This window comes from Harpegnathos saltator, unplaced genomic scaffold (assembly GCF_003227715.2).
Source record: "Harpegnathos saltator strain DR-91 unplaced genomic scaffold, Hsal_v8.6 scaffold491, whole genome shotgun sequence".
Taxonomy (NCBI): Eukaryota; Metazoa; Arthropoda; class Insecta; order Hymenoptera; family Formicidae; genus Harpegnathos; species Harpegnathos saltator.
Genome location: NW_020230306.1, coordinates 208,153 through 229,847, shown reverse-complemented (window position 1 = coordinate 229,847; position 21,695 = coordinate 208,153). Strand labels below are relative to the sequence as shown.

General features: G+C 38.6%; 3 protein-coding genes across 15 annotated transcripts; 2 read left to right on the top strand and 1 right to left on the bottom strand.

Annotated features, from left to right (window-relative positions):
• Positions 1 to 201: 201 nt before the first annotated feature.
• On the top strand, positions 202 to 1,493 carry eIF3h (eukaryotic translation initiation factor 3 subunit h). The gene is made up of 2 exons (XM_011143592.3): positions 202 to 613; positions 699 to 1,493. The coding sequence occupies exons 1-2, from the start codon at positions 351 to 353 to the stop codon at positions 1,444 to 1,446; spliced, it is 1,011 nt and encodes a 336-aa protein (XP_011141894.1). The 5' UTR covers positions 202 to 350; the 3' UTR covers positions 1,447 to 1,493.
• Sirt4 (NAD-dependent protein deacylase sirtuin-4) lies at positions 1,334 to 3,990 on the bottom strand. Of its 7 annotated transcripts, none has more exons than XM_025302454.1 (6): positions 3,843 to 3,990; positions 3,178 to 3,259; positions 2,920 to 2,986; positions 2,498 to 2,774; positions 2,120 to 2,402; positions 1,334 to 2,039 (listed from the first exon to the last, which is right to left on the bottom strand). In XM_025302454.1, the coding sequence occupies exons 1-6, from the start codon at positions 3,941 to 3,943 to the stop codon at positions 1,722 to 1,724; spliced, it is 1,128 nt and encodes a 375-aa protein (XP_025158239.1). In that variant the 5' UTR covers positions 3,944 to 3,990; the 3' UTR covers positions 1,334 to 1,721. The 7 variants fall into 7 exon arrangements, with proteins under 7 accessions (XP_025158239.1, XP_025158243.1, XP_019697677.1 ...); XM_019842118.2 differs by having other exon boundaries at positions 1,722 to 2,039; positions 3,178 to 3,715; positions 3,792 to 3,990; XM_011143588.3 differs by having other exon boundaries at positions 1,722 to 2,039; positions 3,178 to 3,238.
• A 1,334-nt stretch (positions 3,991 to 5,324) lies between these two features.
• LOC105184674 (myb-like protein Q) lies at positions 5,325 to 19,130 on the top strand. 7 transcript variants are annotated; one of them, XR_003113514.1, is made up of 18 exons: positions 5,325 to 5,556; positions 8,141 to 8,566; positions 10,289 to 10,386; positions 10,491 to 10,564; positions 10,703 to 10,970; positions 11,165 to 12,067; positions 12,192 to 12,543; positions 12,607 to 12,743; positions 12,829 to 12,909; positions 13,037 to 13,210; positions 13,287 to 13,586; positions 13,685 to 13,868; positions 14,005 to 14,076; positions 14,379 to 14,663; positions 16,216 to 16,386; positions 16,556 to 16,960; positions 17,164 to 17,289; positions 17,599 to 17,757. XR_003113514.1 is itself a non-coding variant. In XM_019842106.2 (17 exons), the coding sequence occupies exons 2-17, from the start codon at positions 8,311 to 8,313 to the stop codon at positions 17,844 to 17,846; spliced, it is 4,005 nt and encodes a 1,334-aa protein (XP_019697665.2). In that variant the 5' UTR covers positions 5,325 to 5,556; positions 8,141 to 8,310. The 7 variants fall into 7 exon arrangements, 6 of the variants coding, with proteins under 6 accessions (XP_019697665.2, XP_019697661.2, XP_025158221.1 ...); XM_019842106.2 differs by lacking the exon at positions 17,164 to 17,289 and having other exon boundaries at positions 13,290 to 13,586; positions 17,599 to 17,846; XM_019842102.2 differs by lacking the exon at positions 17,164 to 17,289 and having other exon boundaries at positions 5,326 to 5,556; positions 17,599 to 19,130.
• The last annotated feature ends 2,565 nt before the right edge of the window (positions 19,131 to 21,695 follow it).

Sequence of the window (21,695 nt, the reverse complement as noted above, 5' to 3'; positions counted from 1 at the left end):
ACTGCAAATATATAGTTTGTGTCACGTATATTATAGAATTTCAGTGCTGACAGTGAATATCGGAACGCAGCCGAAATATGCTGCATGTGGCACGTTGATTGGTTACTGCATTATTCCCTAACTAATTTCCACCACGCGGCGAACATGACGTGTTCCATGTGTGCAACTGACTTTTTATCGACTTTAATTTCTAGACATTCTATTTCTCAGCATGCAGTGACGTCACGACTCGGACTGTGAAGTTAACCTTTATTTAGATCGGGCGAGGCGTTAACATATAGCTTAGCCTTTCGATTGTAAAAACAATTTCTGCAAACAATTAGAAATCGTAATTGATTAATTTCTGAAAAATGGTTTCAAGAGCGACGTCGAGGAGGATCCCAGAAGCGGAGCCGCGTATAGATTACGTGCAATGCGATGGACTGGTGGTGATGAAGATGGTGAAACATTGCCATGAGGAGTCTGCCAGCAACATGGAAGTTGCTCAGGGCGCTCTGTTGGGCTTGGTAGTGCAGAACCGCTTGGAAATCACGAATTGTTTCCCGTTTCCCAAAAATGACGAAATTATGGACGAGGAGGAGTACCAGCTTGCCATGATGCGAAGGTTGAGATGGTAAATATCAATGCAGAAATTAAGAAAAAATGTAATTATTACATAAATTATGAGTATTATTATTTTATTCATTATCAATCCAAAGGGTGAACGTTGATCACTTCCATGTTGGTTGGTACCAAAGTGCAGATGTTGGAAATTTCCTGAATTTATCTTTACTAGAATCGCAATATCACTATCAAACTTCTATTGAAGAATCAGTGGTGCTTATATATGACACAGCAAAATCTGCCAGAGGTTTCTTGACTCTCAAAGCATACCGACTTACTCCACAAGCCATACAAATGTATAAGGAGAATGAATTTACTCCTGAAGCTCTACGTACCTTGAAGATTGGATATGAGAGTCTTTTTGTTGAGATTCCAGTAGTTATTAAAAACAGCAATCTGACAAATATCATGATGTCAGAATTGGATGAAATGATTCCTGAAGAACAGGGTACCAAATATTTGGATCTTGGAACAGCTAGTGTGTTAGAGAATCAATTGAGATGTTTGATGGATCGTGTGGATGAATTGAATCAGGAAGCTATGAAATTCAATAGATATCAACAGTTGGTACTTCGGCAACAACAAGATAAGAACAGGCTTTTGGCCAAGAGAGCTCAAGAAAATGCTGTCAGAGCTGCAAAAGATGAACCATTACTACCAGAGGATGATATTAATAAACAAATGAGACCTCTGCCAGTTCCACCAAGATTAAATCCAATGATTGTTGCTGGACAAATCAATACTTACAGTGAGCATATCTCACAGTTCTGTGCTCAAAGTTTAGCAAAATTATACATTACTCAGAGTCTTCAAAATGCAAAGGAGACAAAATCTTCCCATTAAGAAACAAAGTATTTATATGCATATGTAACATCTGAATAACTAATTACAAAATTAAATGGAAGAAACCTGAGATATTCCAACAGAAGTATTTGTTTATTGTATCTTGATTTTTATATCATTACTTAAAATATGTATATTAAGGAATACATAATTTTTAAATAATTATAAATGTCTTTAAATTCAACAGTTCCATAAATTACTGTATACATATATTACATATATTAAGTTTATAAAGTTATTTATGTCCATCATTATTTTATTAAATTATTTGGTTTTTATAGTTTGCAAACTTTTGGGAAAATATCTCCACATCTTCCTTCCACTCTCAAGTTTACTAATTCATCAGCTCTAGTTTTGCCAATGTTTATTATTGCAATCGGTTTTTTTGCATCAATTGCTTGCAATACAATTCTGTATGCTGAAAATGTGCTAAGACTTGTACCCAGGATTAATAAAGCATCTGAATTCTCTACATTAGTTTTTACATTCTGCACTACCTTGTGTGGTACATTATCTCCAAAAAACACAATATCTGGTTTCAAAATACCTCCACAGTTATTACAAGCTGGAATATTAAAGTGTTCCACATGTTCCTGTCAAACATATTTTGTCATAAAGATCTTAGTTAAAAATACATCAGAGAAACTATATATATATATATTATACAGAATACCTGTGATAATTCTACATCTCCGTCAGGTCTTATCATTTGAGTCATTGTAACCATAGATGGATTACATTTCTGGAGAATTTCTTGAAATTCACATCTGCATATTTTATGACTGCAATTAAGACACATTACTTTGAATGCTGTTCCATGTAATTCTATTATCTTCTTACATCCTGCTTTTGAGTGCAAATTATCTACATTTTGTGTAATGATAAATCCTATTTTCCCAGTATATTCCAAGTCTTTTAGTATCATATGTGTAATATTTGGTTTAAAAGATGAAAATCTACAAGAGTATAGCTGTTTGAAAAAGTCAGTTTATTAGCCTCTACTTATTATTTTTCTAAATGAATGTATAAATTTAAAAAGCAATGAATGAACCTTGGCCAACCAACAAAATTTCTGGCCCAGTATCGTCTTCTAGTCTTTTCACTGGCACAAAATTCTTTGTAGTGGATAGGTCTATGATCACTACGTGCATAAAGTCCAACTTTTGCTGATCTATAGTCAGGAATACCACTTTCTGTAGATACTCCTGCTCCAGTTAATACACACAATTGATGATGTTTGTTGATAAATTCTTTCAATCTTATCACATCTTCTGTTCTTACCGGGTCACATTTTGGAACAAAAGCAAGACTTGACTTATATAAATGTGCTATGAAGAGTAATATTTTAATATAGTTTTAAAGTATGATTTATTATGTATAACTCAAAAAATAAATTTATCTTCTCTCTCTCTCTCTCTTCTACTCAACATTTAACATAATCAAACATGACTACACAACTCTACAAACACTTACTACATAACCCTATTGGTGAAACATTGCACATAAGAAACCCTCGCATTGCTGTAAACCTTTGTAGATCCTTTAAGTATCAAAAGATGGCAAATGCTAGGATTAAGAAATTTGTCATATCTCAGCAGTACAAACATATCTGTATGTGTAAATGTTCAGGAAATTTTAAATCCAAAAAGAATATTTAGAATTATACATGTAAATCTTTATAATGCAACAAAAAAGTCTTCGAGTAATCATATAAAATAGAGGTAATCTTACAGGTTTCAAATTTGACAGGTGTGACATAGTTGTTAAAGCCATGATCCTGCTGTCGTCAATACTGAAGAACATAATTGTTAATCTATATGTATAAATTGTAAGTATAAATTGTAGAGGGGCAGAGTTTTCTTTCCTTCAATATTATATTATATCTTTCATTTACTTTATTATGAATATTAAGTACATCCTTTTTATCTTTAAATTCACTAATGTCCACTTTACAATAATAGTAAGCCTTTAGTTTTATTGCTCTGATGGAAGATTCACACTGCATTTGATGTATGACGACTTAACAGAATATTTTACTCTTAAAAATTTCTAGGGATAGCAACATTTTATCTTTAGAATTCGATTTCTTTTATTGAATATTGACATTGTACATTGTATATCGATATATGAATTTTCTATAAAGGATTACGATTTAAGACAGTAACTTTAGGTAAGGAAAACTTTTTGTCGAGAAAATATATCACAGTCTGGAATTTGGAGCAAAGATTTACTGCACCTATTGGCTGCGTTTCGATATTCATTGCAAGTACTGAAAAGTATAGTTCATGTTACATATACTATAGATTTTCAATACTTGCAGTGAATATCGAAACATAACCACTGACCGAGTTTAAAAGATAAATCAATTGACAAGTAAGATGACTGTTTAATTTCACCTGAGGTCATTAATAATTGCCAAACAATTTGACGTAGGAAACTTAAATTCCAAGAAATTCACAAGTACGTCTAACATTCGTGAGATATTGCTACGTATCATAAAATGAACAAGTCAATCACATCACCCGAAATTTGCATTGGTTGCGTTCAGAAAACAAAGCGCTCATTGAGCGTTTAGTAACTATTGGTCCTTACTGTTAGATCATTACATTCAGACCAATAACGTTAACGAATTACTCAACCGTTGTGTAACCGTGTGTTTTTTGAACGCAGCCATTATTGATACTCGATCAGGGTACCTATTATGAATTCGTCGGAATTGATTCCGATCGAATTTATTCCGTTATTTCCTAGATTTCTATTTGGTCTGTTCTTTTCAGCTGCACTACAGAACTAGTGCAATAAGTTAGAATGAGACAACTATATTTTTTCTCACTTTAACTTATTGAACCAGTTCAGTAGTGCAGCTAAAAAGAACAGACCAATTGTCTTTTCTAGGGGAAATGGAATTATTCCGATCGGAATCGATTCCGACGAGTGGTCTGTTCTTTTTAGCTGCACTACTGAACTGGTGCAATAAGTTAAAGTGAGAAAAAATATAGTTGTCTCATTCTAACTTATTGCACTAGTTCCGCAATGCAGCTGAAAAGAACAGACCAGAGTTCCATGATAGGTACCGATGAGGATGATTTAGATACAAAAACGTTAGCTAAAATATTACTAAACTCATTATCAAACATACGATTGGTCAATCGAGTTGCTAATTCTCAGCATAGACTAGTTAAAATCGACCAATCGGTCCTCTAGTGCAAAAGAACCGCAATACGGCGTCACGTGCGTTGAGCGCGCGATTGGTCGGTTTCTTCGTGCATCGTTCTATGCATTGCGAATGCGTGTCGGACGTATACAATTGGTTGTTAAATCCTTATCGACGACATCGCCTCTTACATGTCGTCCATTTGTTTCTTTCGTACTCCAGGAACGCGTGCTGTAAAGTTGCATCTCCTTATCTCCTCGGCAAAGAAACGCACGTTACGTCGAGATAATCACAGTGGCAACGAGAAACAGCAGCAGGAAGTGGAGATCGTGCGCCATTTTCTATTTTTGCATAGCCAGCGCGAGCGACAGCCAAGTACCGTGTGTGTGTGTACGAGTTTTTTAGTTGTGCGTGATACAGATCGATGGACTGACGACGATCTGCAACCAGGGGAAACCACTACGGACCGTAACTGACATGATTGTTTTGTGGTGACACGTGCTGGAAAAGTCGTGTGATCACGTATCGTCGAACCGTCAAACTTATACTCATTCGTCCAGTTTCGCGTGTAAACTCTTAGTGCTCTATAAACTCACCTCTTCTCTCTCTCTCTCTCTCTCTCTCTCTCTCTCTCTCTCTCTCTCTCTCTCTCTCTCTCTCTCTCTCTCTCTCTCTCTCTCTCCCTCTCTCCCTCTCTCCCTCTCTCTCTCTTTTTCTCTGCTTCACTCTCATTCTTTCTTTCTCATTTTTCCTCTCTCTCTTTCGATTGTCACTCTCCCCTCCGCCCTTCTCTTCATCCGTCTTCTTCTCATATCTTCTTTTCCCTTCCTCTCGCACCTCCTTTTCGTTGAACAATCCGTCAAAACGAGTGAGAGAAGTTGTGTTGCCCCGTCGAGACTTCGTCGATCGCTAGCTGTGCCATCAAGACTTAAAAGACGTAAAAAAGGAAAAAACCAGTCTGTGATATTAAATAATATTTAAATAGTACTAAGTAATATATACATACATTCACATATATACAGGGTATTAAAAATTCCATAATATATATACAGGATGTTGAACATTCTACGTGTAAGATATATAAGGATGTAAATAATTCCATAACATTATTATTTCTCCTTAATAGCTCCTAAAGGAAGAGATTTTTTTTCAAACTTGAGTTAGTAAATATATAAGCTATATTATATTAATTTTTTTATCTAAAATTGCAATATTGTAAAAATAGCGTAGAAACAATTCAAGTAGAATACATTACCGCTTAAAACTTATATGGATAGAATCAAATGTTTTGTATATTTTTATTTTATTATCTATAAGAAAGTACTCTTGGTATATTGCAATAAAACTATTAGAAGATATTTATATTTCAGTATTTTAATGCATCTGACTTTATAAATGCGAAATGCCCAATATATTACAAATTTAATTTTTTAGTTTCAACTAAGTATACGTTTGACAGTTGCAACATAGCATTGATAAAAGATTTGTTTTTCTAATTTGTTTTATTTATTTTGTTTTCTTATTTTGATTAAATAATATTAAAATAAATCTTAAAATTTTGATATTGGATTCCTTGATATGTTATTTTTAGATATGTACAATTTTTATATAAATATTTTGAGAAAGGTTGGATACGAAACATTCATTTTTTTCTAATATGTTTTTGTTTAAGAGCTATTAAAAAATAATAATTTTATAAAATTTTTAACACCCTGTGTCTTTAAATTTTGAATTTATTGAAATTTTGAAATTATTGTTTCGTAAAGAGACTTTAAAGTTTAGAGACTTAAAAATAACTCTTAAAATATTGGACAGTGGATTTAAGAAACACTCTGTATATATATACACACACACATATATATATATATATAATTAGATTGCTACATAGATTTCTATATAGGCCTAGTTTATACTGATTTTTTGATATTCATATCAAATATTATATTTGTACTAAATTAACTCAATTCCAGTTATATAAACATTTGTGTACTAAACTATAGTACAATACATTTGAAAAATAAGTACCAAACTAAAATAGTGTGAGCATGAAATATATTTATGATTCTGTAAATTATAGTATATCAAATAATAGTCATTATGGATATTTTATAAAGTTGGATTAGATTAGTTTGCTGTTATATTCTATGATAGACTCATGACTCATTGAACCATTTCGTAAGTGGGATAAATTACAAATGGGATTAAACTGGACAGAGGAAACTTATATTTCTCAGAATCTTGTAAAGAAAAACCAATTTTAGTATTAGTGCAAAGAGAAAATTAGCATTTTCCATGTACAATTTTGTAAGTAATCATAAATATTTAATTGTGAATGACTTATCTTTGCGTAAAATATAATATGTACTTTAACTTTACTATACTTTTCATAAATTTAATATATAAATGACATAAACATTGGATTTAAACACAGTTGAATATATCGCACATATATCGCTATTTTAGTTTGTATATCAAAAAGTACAATGTAAACTATAAGCCATACTAATTAGATTGCTTTAGATGATAAAATAATATGGGATAGATACTATATCATTTTGAATATATATAATATATATAGTATCTGTGCATATCACATGATCGATTTATTACTTTAATTGCAGAAATAGTATCATATTTTATTTTATTAAAGCTAAAGATCCATCTGATATTGTTTTTATGCACAATCTGATATAATAGTTTAACATTTACTACATCTAGTTTTCAAGTTTCAATCAAGTTTCTTGACTACATGCAATATGTTTACATATTCATGCATCATAATTATAATTATTCCGAGGAAATGACAACGTTAGATCAAATAACTTCACACTGACAACTCCCAACGTATATAACCAAAATTCTCATTTGAAAACAAGCGAATTTGCTTTGTAACTCTAATTTGCATAAGGTTCTCTTAGTCTAGTTATATTAAGAAACATTTTTAAGTATTTTCATTTCAGAAGTTTCCTTGTGTGATAATATAACTCTTGCTCTCAATAACTCGCCTTATATATATTGGAAACTGTCTGTCAAGGCTACGTTGAGGTAACGCCGCTTCCTCGGAATAATCACAGTCATGATGCACGAATATGTAGACCCGTTGCATGTGACCGAGAAATTCGATTGTAACCAGATCTAGTGAATGTCACTATGTCGCTTTGAGTATTTTAGGTATTTATTATCTGTCGGTGCGTATACTGTTCGTAATTAATGACGGTGCTTTCAAAATTTCAATTATGTTCAACATTATAAACTCTAATATTGTGTGATTTAATAGTAACTTTCGGTGTGATGTATTTATGTGTGCGACTATACACTCAAAATGATATGGCGTCCCACGCCCCCTCCACTTGGAGCAAGTTACGTGGAAAGTTAGCAATCCAGTTAGTATATGGAAATCTCTGTTGGTGTATCTCTCTGTGCGTATGTGTATGTGTGTGTGTGTGTGGGTGTGTGTGTGTGTGTGTGCAGTATGTATTTTGTGTATTGTGTGTGTATGCGCGCATCTCTGCTTCATGTATAGTGTATATGGGTATGTAGATCGCATAAAGAGGATCTAAGAGAAGATCTAAGAAATCGAAGAGGAGACAACGGAATCGGAATCCGTAGGACGCGCTTATCCCTCCAAAGGGTGAACGAAGATCGACGTGACCACCACTATTAGTAGTAGCAGCAGCAGCAGCAACAGCAGCGGCGGCGGCGACGACGCGATGTCTCTGGAGCCTGTGACAAGTGACAAGCAGCCGCCGTCGTCGACAACGGTGACAACGACGACAACGACGACGACGATGACGGCGATGTCGACGACTACAACTACGGCGACCACGGCCGCGATCACGACGACGACGATGACGACGACGACTACGGCTCCAGCAACTGCGACGACGGCGGTGGCGACGACGACGACGACGACGACGACGACGACCACGACGACGACGACGACGGTGAAGAAGAAGAAGAATGAGGGTACGTTCGAGTGATCGTCTTATTCCTTTCAATAACGCCACTCGCTTCTTCTTATTTCTCAAACGATGCCGTGACAGCTCGTTGACTTCGCGAAATCTCAATTCTTGTCGGGAGATAACCTCCTCGCGCACGACATTGCGTTTCGTTCCCATCGACGAGAATAGACTTGTTTCTTCCTATTAGCTGCGTTACGATACGCTTGCTGCAGTTTTAAGGAGATAAAACTTGTTTATCATCTGCCAAAAAGGGGAACGACAATTGAGAGACTGCAGAAGGCATAGGTTAAAACGAATGGATCCGGTGTACATTTCGCCTTCAGATGGCAGGAACCTATCGTGAGAGAGAACACAAACTTCACCTGTCAGCTGTCAATTGTGGTATTTCCATAATTGACAGATATCTCATTGGAGTATTCAGAAAGGGATGGTTTAATAGGTTTTTCACACTAGGAAGAGTCAGTATAAATCTGGAGCTGACTTTTATTTATATTTGGAAGATAATTACAATTTCTAGAAGACCCCCTAATGATAAGGGTCAGTTATATTTAAAATGTTTCATTAGCCAATCAAGTATCCGCTTGTCTAGGATCTCCTCAGGTAGGCTTTGATTGGTTTGCCCACTTTTCTCATCATGTCTGACAATAGTTTGAATTTGTCAGTCTGCATTGTACCTTCTTACTTAACTGTTACATACGTACCTACAGTACAAAGTTGCGTGAGTGATATACAGCCAGTGAACACACAGATAGAAAGAAAGAGAGAGAGAGAGAGAGAGAGTCGTTATTCCAATAGTAAAGAGTCAACGGAGAGACCAGTTATTTCACGTGTATTTAAAAAGCCGAATATCGGTTTCGACATTTCTCCTCTTCACGAAGAGGCACGGAAGGCAGGGAAAAAAAGTTTGTTGTCTTCGAGTCTATTGGCTTCGAAGGACGAGGAACACAGACGAGAGTCTCCTCAAGAGCACCTCTTGGAAGACCAATCAAAAAGAAGCCATCGATTATTCAGATCCCGCCGATGTTTTACCGTCGAGTCTTATAAAAGGGGAGAGCTTTTAACGAATTTTTCTTTTGGGAGAGAGGATCTCTTTTCTAATTGACTCACGGATCGAGGTGGTATCCGTGAACGAACCTGAACGGGAATATTCGTTGTCCGTTTGCCCTTTATCTGTTTGTTTACATTCGAGCCGGAGACGGTCGCACAGAGGAAACAGAAGCGCGACGGTTAGACGGAGAGTGCTGTGAGGCGATCTAATAAACGCAGAGCAGGAAAGGCTCTTGTGTCGTTGTGTGTCGTCGTCGTGTGCGCGCGCGCGCCTCGTTTTTCTCGCGAAAAATATGAAAGTGTACACCACCAATTGCATTATCGGCTCGAACTGGTATCGGCGACCACGAAAACGTCCGTTGGTCGGGCCAACCGGGTCTCCGTTCTTAGACGCGACCCTGGTCACGCAGACCAGGTCTTGCCGGTGGTACCGGAAAAACAAATCGATCAATCCTCTGAAACGGGTGACCTTCCGTAAGTATGACCTCCCGTTCTGTGTCGTGCTTGCACGCGCAGGCGAGCGCGTGTTTGCGGTCTTTGATTCGAAGTCGAGAAACGAAGTTCAATGCGCCGTTGAATCTTGCGTTCTCGACCGAACTGGATCCCGTTCAGCATCGACCACTTCTTCGACCATAGTCTGCCTCTTCGATAATTCTGATTTCTCTGTTGCGTTTTGCAGGAGATGAAGCGATTATATCGATGTCGGTAGCCGGAGAGGTGACTGATACTTCGATCATGGAAATCGGCCGTTCTAGACCTCAGTTTCAATATTCTCGGGTAAATGTCGCTCTTGTAAATATTATTGAGACTCATCGCGAGAGCTTCTCGTGTGTCTGCGGCGATATATCGTGTGTTATTAATATATGCTTTTGTATGTTCAGGAAGAGCTGATGCTGATAAAGAATCTGCGATTGTCCAAACGTAGGCCTGCATTTTTAGACGTCGCTTACAACAGGTACGTCGTAACGTTTTGATTCGTTGATCGCTCGATATTCATGTACGAATATCGAAAATTCCTTCTTCCTCCCTCTTTCTCTTTCTCTTACCTAATCAACGTTCTCGCTTCTGATCGTTACGTTACGTTTTTGCGCAGCTCACGAGGCGTCTGGGATCCCGAGCGTTGGCACTCGGACAGAAAGCGCAGTGATACACCCCCGAAAGAAGAAAAGACTGGACGTGGTGATCAAATCACTGAGAATCATAGCAAGCGACGCAGCAATGGCGACCCGCGAGACCGAATACGCAAGGAGCAAGACGGCATCGTCTTGAGCCCGCAACGGAGGAGTTTTAACTCTGGGTGTTTCGTCAACGTGAATCAGCCGGCGAATCGACGTCCCGAGAGCCCGATTGGCAAAACGGAGGTGATACTCTCGTCCTGTGCGATCGCGATTTGCCTTACCGAGAAAAACACGCGTCTTTATTTGTCTTCGTTTTAAATTTTTTTGTCTTCTGTTTATAAACACAAATAACACATAAACATGTGCACGCGCACACGCACACATACATATAGAGCGCCTCGCGCGAAATCGTGTAACGCAAAGGAAATGCTTCACAGGTCAGCCATCGAGAACCCGTCCGTCGAATCGGCAGCGGAAGAATCCTGACGCGGGATATATGGGACTTCAGGTCTGAAAATGAAAAGATCGAACCGGAGCGCGCGGATTACGGCTTCAGATCGGGCAGCGGTGTCGGTGGTTCTATGCGCGATCGTGACAATCGAGATAATCGCGATGGAAAGGAGCGAGACAATATCATGCGGGACAGGGATCGCGATCGCGACAACCTGCGCGAACGGGACGAGAGATTCGAGCGGCGATCGTTCGGCCGTGATTACGGGGAGCGCGAGAGAGAGCGCGACCGCGACCGAGGTGTGGAACGTAACGAGCGCAACCACCAGGTCCAGGAGCGCGACAAAGATCGCGGGCGCGACAAGAGATTCGGCAATGACCGTCGGCGGACTTACAGTGACAATCGTGATTCGGACGAGCCCGAATGGTTCAGTTCCGGACCGACGTCTCAGCACGACACGATTGAGTTAAGAGGCTTCGAGGACATTCCGGAGGAGAAGGCGGTGAACAGCGGCGGTAACTCCAGCAACAGCAAGAACAAGAAGCAGACCTTGGCGCAGAAGAAACGGGCCAAGAAGAACGCCACGGAGAAGGAGGAGAAGCCGAGCGAAAGCAACTCGTCCGGCCCGAAGGGCCGCAGCACCCCGACCGCCATGGACCAGTCGATAAACGCAGTACCAGCTCCGCATTCCCCGATCTCCGAGCAGGCTGAGCAGTCGTCCACCGCGCAGAAGGAGAACGACGTCAGCGAGAGTATCGTAAACGAGCCGATATCGGAAACGACGGAGACCTCCACCGCCAATCAGCATCGAGAGGATTCGCATCCCGATTTCAATCTGGATGAGTTCCTGAAATCCGACACGTTCCCTGGCGTCTCAGGATTGTTAACGGTGAATGCTTCACTCAGTTTCTCCATTGTCATTGTCATCGATCGTTTAGAGTATCTGTACAAATGATTTCTTTGTCGTGTTTTCTTCGGACTCGACTGAAGCGTATCTTTATTCTTGTTCTCAGAACGGAGTTGGCTCGAACGGCGGTACCTGTTCCCGTTTCAGTCAATGGTTTAAGAGAGAAAGTCCAGTTCAGCAAGCAGACAGTCGCAGAGCTTCCATACATGACGAGTTACTCAACAATCTATTGAACGATATCACGGAGCCAAATATTCAAATACCATCGGTAACGGAATCGAACGCTTACTTCACTCCAATTTCTCCGGCCAACACGACGAATAATACAAACGCTGCTACGACCGGCGTCAAGTTACTCGAGATGTTGCATCGCGGCAATAAGCCGAATCAAAACGGCCAAGGGGACGCGGTTAACTCGATGGCGCCTCTGGTGAAGAACTGCACCATCAAGGATCTGGGTAAGACAAACGGATCAGATAGATACGGATCGTGTAACCATGAAAGATGTCGATTTCTTTTAGAAGTTGGTGGAAAAGTTGTGCACAGTTTGGAAGAATTAGAAGCACGCATGCGGGGCGGCGCTCCTCCACCTGTAACCTCGACTGAAACGCCCCGTGTAAATAAGACTGAAGAAGATCTCTCTGCTTTTAAGAAACTGGTGCGTATTCGACAAACTCGCGCTTGTCTAGACTCGTAAAGATACTTGTGACATTGTTAAACTGATGTCTATGCGAATGATTTAGCTTGCTCAAGTAAACGGAGGACAAGCTGTACCTGCAGCTAACGGACCTATCGCACAGAAACCACCTATAACGTTAATGCAGGTAAATGTGTTTCTTTTAATTTTGATTGTACACAAATACGCAAAACTATATGTCATAATAACCCCCTCTCTCTCTCTCTCTCTTTCTCTCTCTCTCTCTCTCTCTCTCTCTCTCTTTATTTTTCCAGCTACTTAATTCTCAACTGAAGACTCAACCACCAATGCCGCATCAACAGCCCCCAGCGCCTGCGGAACCAATCCATCCGTCAACATTCAATCATGTCGGTCCACTTGGTCCCACTCAACACTCGCATCAGGCCCAGATGCAACATGAGAATCTAATAAAAGTTTTGCAAATACAAGTATATGTCCGTTACGTTTTCGGTACAGTTAGTACATCGTGAACTCTATTGAATGACATGCATACTCTGTTAACAGCAGCAGCAGCAGCAACAACAGCAGCAGCAGCAACAACAACAACAACAACAACAACATCAACATCATCATCATCATCAGCAACAGCAACAGCAACAGAAACAACGACACTCTGATATGCTGTCGATGATGATGGGCGGACAGCGAATATTAGGTGTGAGTCCTGTACCAACGGATATGCAGATGATGTTGAATAATATCCCCTCGAGTCAAGAGCTTCTACAACGACCGGAAGCTCAAGCGATTATTCAGGGTCTACAGCAGGGGGAAATCACTAGGCAACATCTCATACAGCAGTTACAAGTGAGCCCTCCACAATTCAGGCATTTTATAGATATCTCTATTACGGAATATCTATCTGATGCAAGGAACTTTTGCAATTAATCGTATTGTGCCGGTAGAATCCCGTCATGCAGCATCGCCATCGAGAAGTATTGGTGAATATTTTGAAAATGTACGGTGGTACTACGCCACGTACCGCGAGTCCACATCCGCATCCCGCCGCCCCCACACCGCAGGATCACATGCTGCAGCAGATGCTGTATCAACAGCAGCAACAAAGAATCCCATCTCCTATGAACAATGGTGAGTCATTGCGCGCACACGGGCGTTATTATTTAATAGGAAACAAAGTATAACTCCCTTTAAACGACAATTAAACAATTATAAGCTGGAAGTTTTGCCAAACTGAATGATCTTGTATCTCGTGTTTGGAATGCAGCTTATTGTCCACCTCCAATAATATCACCAAATTTGGCAGCTAGTCCTAGTACTTTAACAGTACAGCACCCAGGTAATGTAGTAAATACAGTAAACCTCATATTTTTATTTCTTTCATATCATTTTCTATGTAGAAGTAGATCTAGTCGTAATCGTAATGTACGATTAAACCTTGATTTATATACATGCATAAATATAAATATAAAATTTGTTGGAATTACATAAAAATAGTGGATGGCATGTTGTATATTGTAATATTTTCTATAAGCCTATCACGACGTTTCTTTCTATAGACTGTCCTTTAGGTAGTCTTAACAAAATCAAGGGAAGTATATGAACGAATTCTAATGTGTAAAATTGTTATTATGATAACAGTGATACCGCATAGAGTGCCGTCGCCACGGGAGATCGTTATGCACACTCAATCTATAATACAAAATGTTTTAATCAAGAAAAAATTGGAGGAGCAGCGCGAGAATTATCGCAAGCGGCAGGACCAGCAACAACAACAACAACAGCAGCAGCAGCAGCAGCAGCAAGTTCAGCAACGCTCATCGAGTCCCATTAACTCGCCAGCTAAGCAAACAATGAGTCCGACCCCGCTTGCTTTTACTCCAACATCCGTTTTACGTAAAATGACTGCTGATAAGGAACCTGACGGTGCGAATCAATTTCATCAAGTAGAAACGACTTCCATTCCCGCTACAATCGATGGAAATATTAACCATTCTCGCATGTCTCAGGATCGTTTAATCATACCTTCCGCCAACCCTCTATCTAAATTTCCCAATTCTGTCAATCAAGTGCAAAATGAAACTCTTAAAATGATTTTCTTACATTCTACCATTACTCATCGCACGAACAACATTACCACTATCGATCCGGAGGAGTCAGCTCTAAAGACCAAGTATTTGTGTCCGTTAGAGCAGAAACAAAACACGGACGATAATATGAATGTTACTGCAACGAAGGAGGAAAGTGTCCTCGATTTTAATGCGAATGAAAGTGATGATGCGAAAGCAGCGAATTCCAGCATGATAGGCGACAATAACGACACCAACAATAATAGTCTTACCTCGCTCGATGAGGTACTAAAAATATCATCTGAGCAGGAAACGCTCGTAGACGAAACTGATAAAGTAATCATTTCCGCATCGTCAGACGAAATAGAAAATTTATTAGAGGTAGAAAATATTGATTCGCAAAACACCACTCCACTTGCAATCCACGAAAATGTCTAATTGCGCCGGATGCATATCGTGGAGGAGAAATATCATCGTGAAGTTTCAGAATGCACATTGATATTTTATAAAGTAATAATTCTTTCGTACAGCAAAAAAATTTTTTGTTTCCATTATTTTTGCATTATAATGAAGGGCAGCTATTTTGTTTTTTGCTTGATGTCCCGAGTGCAAACGCTTGGCGATTTATGTCTCTGATGTCTGACAAATGTTTAGAAATATATTTTCATTTTATATGCGGAGATAGAAATTCAAGCACTTTATAAAACAAACTCTTCGTTTCTTAATATAAATTTATTACACTCTAATAGTATGTTGAAATAGTTCTTTTTTTTTTTACAATAAAAGGCCTTATCAATCCATCTTATACGCTTCAGCTTTTCTTTTACACACATTTGCTCCTACTATCAGCATTACATTTCTCTCATGTATGAGTTCACACATATTTCTTCTTCTAATTATGTCATGCTTGTTTGATTTCTGTGCTTTCTAAAATTGCATGCAATTGTGCTTTGCACGGAATCAACCTTTATAATATACAAACGATAAATATTTATTACTTGTAGTATCATTGTATGGTGTAGCAAAAGATGACTCTTATTGGATATAATTCCACCTAAATAATATAATAGGAACATATTTATATATTGTTCAAGTATAAATAATATAATTCGAGGTATAAATAAGTTCAAGTATATATATATATATATATTGTTCACGTAAATAATATCTAGTTTGTATATTTAATTATAGACTTACGAGTTTGGCTTTTTATACATTCAGTACAATTCATATAAATTGTTATTTTTATTTCTATAAAAGATATTTGTTAATTATCAGGCGCGTCATTAGCAACGAAATCTTTCGCAGTCGTAAAAAAGTTGTCAAAGACTAATTAATATTTTTAATAATATTATCTTTCTTTCTAAATCTATGTAATTAAGATGGAACTATTTTATATTTAAATACAGGAAACAGCAATGACCCATCGAAATTGTCCACGCAAACTCAGGCTTCTCAGATGCAACAAATGCAATCTGCAGTTCAGCTACTTGCACAGGGAGTCCTCCCGAGACACACGACGATGCGGCCACAATCTGCTCAATCGACATGGTCGAATCCATCTCTTAAGCAACATCCAGGTATGCTTCTCCTTTAATGTTTCACAAGGATACATCTAATATATTATTTCTTGTGTGTATCTTACCAATTAGAATAAAATATCGGTTAGATATCAGATTTTGCTAGTTTGCAAGAGCATCGTCGTCACAGTCACAGATGAAATTATCGCACATAAAATTTTAATTTCAGGACGACCTATAGTAAAAGGTGGCAAGAGTAACAATACGAACAGCACTCAGTTCCAGTACACGGGAAATGCGGAATTCCAACAACAGCAACAACATAGGACAGCGTCGAATGTGTACGGCAATCCGGCACGATCTAAGCACACGATGGCCACTTCCTTGCCGCATCACAACGTTTCGCAATACAACGTACCACAGAGCTCAATGATGAATCAGAGGTCAAATTCTATAAATACCCAAATGAAGACCCAACAGCAAGTCCCGTCGCATCTCGCTAACATGCAACAACAACCGCCTCATGGAGCTGCCAGCATGCAACAACAACCGCCTCAACGAACTGCTGTGAATACGCAACTTGCAACAAAGATGCAACTTGTCGTGAACCAAAACTATAATTCCAATCGTACAGGTAACGATGCTCGAGATGCTATTTAACAGTTTCACAAAGTATTTAACAGTATCACTCAATAGCTTCACAATGTATATCTAGTAGTGTTTAACAATTTCACAAAGTTTTTAACTAAACAAAATCCTCATCTTCAATTTTTATGAGAAACAATAATCGTTGAACTTATATTCTCTCTTTTTTTATTGCCTTGCATTAATTTTCAGGTGCTTGTCGTCTTCCAAATCAAATTGCATGCAACGATGTTCAGAAATCGGAATAGTAGCAAGCCTCTATTATTAGCCCTCTCGTTTAACCCTGTCTTGACATAATTTACGTTTGGATTAAACTAAGTAAATTTTAATTATCATGTGTACAAACAACTATACGCCAAAATAGTTTACGTTGGGATATTAGAACAATGGATTGTACACATATTATTATCGGATAGATTCTCTCCTTTCTTTATTGCATGTGCACAGAAAAATACACACTGCATAAATGTTACTTGTGTTTCGTGTATTTCACAAGTTTAAAAATCCGCAAGCTTCTTAAAAATTCATTATAAACATTAAGTTTACTCGAAATACGTTCTAAATCCTAGTAAGCTTAATATTTCAATAATATTCTTATTATATCGTTGATCATTGATCTACACGCAGATGGACGTGCAATGCGATCGCAGCAATTGAACCTTGCTGTCGGCCGTCAATCCTCGCCGGGTCTTGGATTCGTGGGCAGTAACGGCGGTGATCTGTCGCCGACGTCGAATCAACTCGCTCGATGGTTCAGTCCAGAACTCCTCGCTAAAGCACGGGCCGGCAAACTACCAGAGCTCGGGCAGACGAATGTCTTGTCGTTGGAAGAGCTCGAGAGACTTCAACACGCGTCAACTATAGTGCACAACTAAGTGATTTTAATGACATTTTCGGATGTTACGTTTCAATTTCTCGCGAACAGTCGGAAATCCTGGTGGTGACGCTGCTACTGACCGAACAACCTGTACGTTTCTCGTGTTACATCTCCCTTTGCATCCGAAACATCAGTATGACGTTACCATCCATGCCGGATGCCGAAAATGTACGCCGCTAAATTACAGAATGGTGCTGTCGCCTATGGTAGATTTTTTTAAGTCTTCGTATCGACAAGGTTTACCGAGGTAATGCCATATTTTGCGTAAGACTACGAGGGTCGGTCAATTATTCGAGAAGGGTATTTCGAAGGATTTTGATTCGTGAGGAAGCCGCTGAAATATCGTTTGTGGGAAGCACTTTTCCGAGTGTCGCGGGATGTTATTTAGAAGCTACAAATGTACAGGATAGTGTGTAACGTTAACGGACGGCGTGTCGTATAATTAAGAGGAAGAAATGGACAGCTTTCTACGAAAAAGAGAAGAAAAACGATATATTGCTTATAAGACTGAAAAATGTGAAAATTCTTATTGTTGATTATGACAAGCTGTTACCTTGATATGCGTACTTTCTAAATGACAACATGATAAAGTCTATTTGCCTAAGATAGGACTGCAAGTTTCTTGTGTATTCTCGCGTTTCTTCATTGTACTCGGCGACATGATGCCGAGAATTATTTAACGATCTGTATAATTTTCAATATGTTCATTCGAAGCGTATTGGCCTCGCGTTTTTCTCGTTGTTCTTGACAATTGCGGTATTGCGGATATGTTATAAGAGAATGTACTGTTGCGATATCTTTCAGTTATTTGCGAATATTGAAAGCATCGTTTCGCGGTTACGTTTTTCGAATCCGGGTAGAAAAAGAGCAAAGCAACTTTTTCGCCGTTGTCTCTCAGCGAACATAAAGATGTAGTCTATGTACTAAGTACGTTTAATGCAAGCTCAGATCGTTGTCGCCAACGGAAATAAGACTTAGATAGTCGGATACGCGCGTTTAACCTAGTATTATTTATAGACTATTGTCGCTTGCTTGTTTACCAGTGGGACTTGCAAAATCCCTTAGGCAAATAATAAAACGCAGTTTCCCAGAAGAAGTTGTGAATTACAGCAGTCAGCACCCAATTACAATTACTCACACGGAGAGAGCAGAGGTGTGTGTATCATATTCTATAATCTATTCGTATTACTGCAAACGATGCGACTTTATTATCACAGAGGAAAAAAAGAGAAACATGCGAGATAAAATTAAATGAAGATGACTCGTCACAAGTCATGCGCGCGCGCGTATATTATAAAAATAAATATATAATATATACTTCGTAGAGAGAGAGAGAGAGAGAGAGAGAGAGAGAGAGAGAGAGAGAGAGAGAGAGAGAGAGAGAGAGAGAGAGAGAGAGAGAGAGAGAAAGAGAGAGAGAGCGAGAGAGAAAGAGAGAGAGAGAGAAGCGTGAGATTTACGGTATCATTATCATGATCGAAAGTGGTAGATAGACCGAAATGTCTCTGATAAAGAAAAAGGAAAAAACCTCTCGGAGGATATGTAGAAAAGAGTCGTTCGCAGAATTAATTAAAGAAAAACAAAAGGAGAACATTCCACCGGATGATAGAGGATCAAATCTAAACAAGGTGTATTGCGAGCTTGAAAGATCAGTCGATATCAATACTGTTGCCAACATGTGTTTGCTTTCAATTTAATTATTTATCTCAAAATTTCTATATGGCTGAAAAACAGGAAAAAAGAAAAGAAAAGAAGGATATTGAGTCTGTTTTACATAAAATCGTTTCTATATAGCTGAAAAACAGGAAAAAATAAAAGAAAAGAAGGATGTTGAGTCTGTTTTACATAAAACCGTAATACTAATTGAAAGTTTTAAAGTTTATTTGATCCGTTTTCTGACAGAATAGCATTGTTAACTATTCTCTGCTGTGCATATGTGTGTGTGTGTGTGTGTGTGTGTGTGTGTGTGCGTGTGTGTGTGTGTGCGTGTGTGCGTGTGTGCGTGTGTGCGTGTGCGCGCGTGTGCGTGTGTGTGTGCGCGCGCGTGTGTGTGTGTGTGTGCGCGTGCGCGTGTGCGTGTGCGTGTCGTGTGCGAGTGAAAGTGTATACATTATAGAGTCTCGTCATGCGCGCATAATTGCATTTTTCTTTTTCTCATAACTTAAGCACGTAACTTCGAGAGAAATGCATCTCTTGAAGGCAAAATATTCTTTTTGCAAACGGCAGAACAATCATTAAATACGTGTACCTTGTATCGACGAATAGTATTTATCTATATTTCTTTTATATATTAATTACATGACATAACGCGAACGAGTTACATAATCTAATTTATGCTGAATATTAGTTGCATTCGTTTTTTATTTTATTGCGTATGATATTCTTTTTTTTCTTTAAACAATGTATAATCGTATGAGAATTCGTGTGGGAAGCGTAAGATAAATCTGCGTCAACACATTTAGAGATACAGCGAAAAGAGAAATACATAAAATTAAATTTTACGGTTATCTTGTCTGCTGCGAATGTACGTTTGTTTTAACGCACTAAGAACATAATTTAAGAGAGTATCATGGCAACGCTACAAGCAATTTTGACGAAAACGTACGATCAATATTTTTTCTAAGTATATAAAGCATAGACATTGTTTGCGACAGTGTTACGTTCGGTTCGTACTCATCCCATGTAACAGCATTCACATCTGTACGGCTACGGGGATAATTGATTTCTTAGACGCCTGTTACTCAGAGTATAAAAATTTTCCTTCGACACGGTAATATCTTGTAAGAAAGTCTTGTATGCCTTTCCGAGACCGTGTTTATAATGTTCATCCACATCTAACGTTTTGTTAGCGTATCAGCCGGCATGTATGATGTTAACAAAATGTTGGAGGGACGAGCGATTCACAAAGAGTCAACTCACACCTAGATAAAGATTATGAGATATGATAATGTGCACGAAGAAATCGCACATTAACCGATCGCAATAACATTCATAAATTTCTGACACGTTCTTGTACATGACGATATACCGCATGAGGCGCGAGAAATACAAGACAGCGTTATGGAACTAGGTGCGTCAGAAATCGGCGTGTACTCGTCACATCGACAGAAGAGATCGCGAAACAAATATGTTGCAAACAATACCGTACGATGACATGTGTAACAGGAAGAAAGAGAGAGAGATCTCGTTTTATTTTCTTTTTTTTTTTTTCTATAATATTTTCGTTGCCCGACGCTCGGCGATCGTAGATGAGATCGTTTAAATTGTATTTTCGACCGATCACCGTCACCGTGTAAGCTTATCTCAAGCGTCCATAAGTGTACAAAGAGTGTATTAGACGAAGAGTAAAAGGAATCCAAGTCATTTAAGCATGGGTCTTAATGCGAGCACTACCGGGATCATTTTCCGTTTTGAAACGATTGCGGATTCTTTTGGTCTGTTCTTTGTAGCTGCACTGCTGAACTGGTGCAATAAGCTAGAGTAAGAAAACTTATATTTGTCTCACTTTAACTTATTGCACCAGTTCAACAGTGCAGCTACAAAGAACAGACCACTTGTATCATGCGGAAGGTGTTACAAGCATCACGTCACGCTAACGTTATAGTCGCAACGCAAAAAAGAGGTGCGTCATGTCGAATATCCCGCAGGGGAAGTTCATATTGTCCTGTAGAAATCGAAGCTTCTTCACAGAGATACGGAAAATGGATTGATGAGTCATTATTTCTTGTCGTGTACTAATAAGAATCTCAATTTAAAATTTAGAGAGTGATTTCTGGAATTAAGTAAAATTCGCACCGAGGCACTGTGTACTCCACGTTTTCTCTCCATCAGGATCAAGCGTGACGTT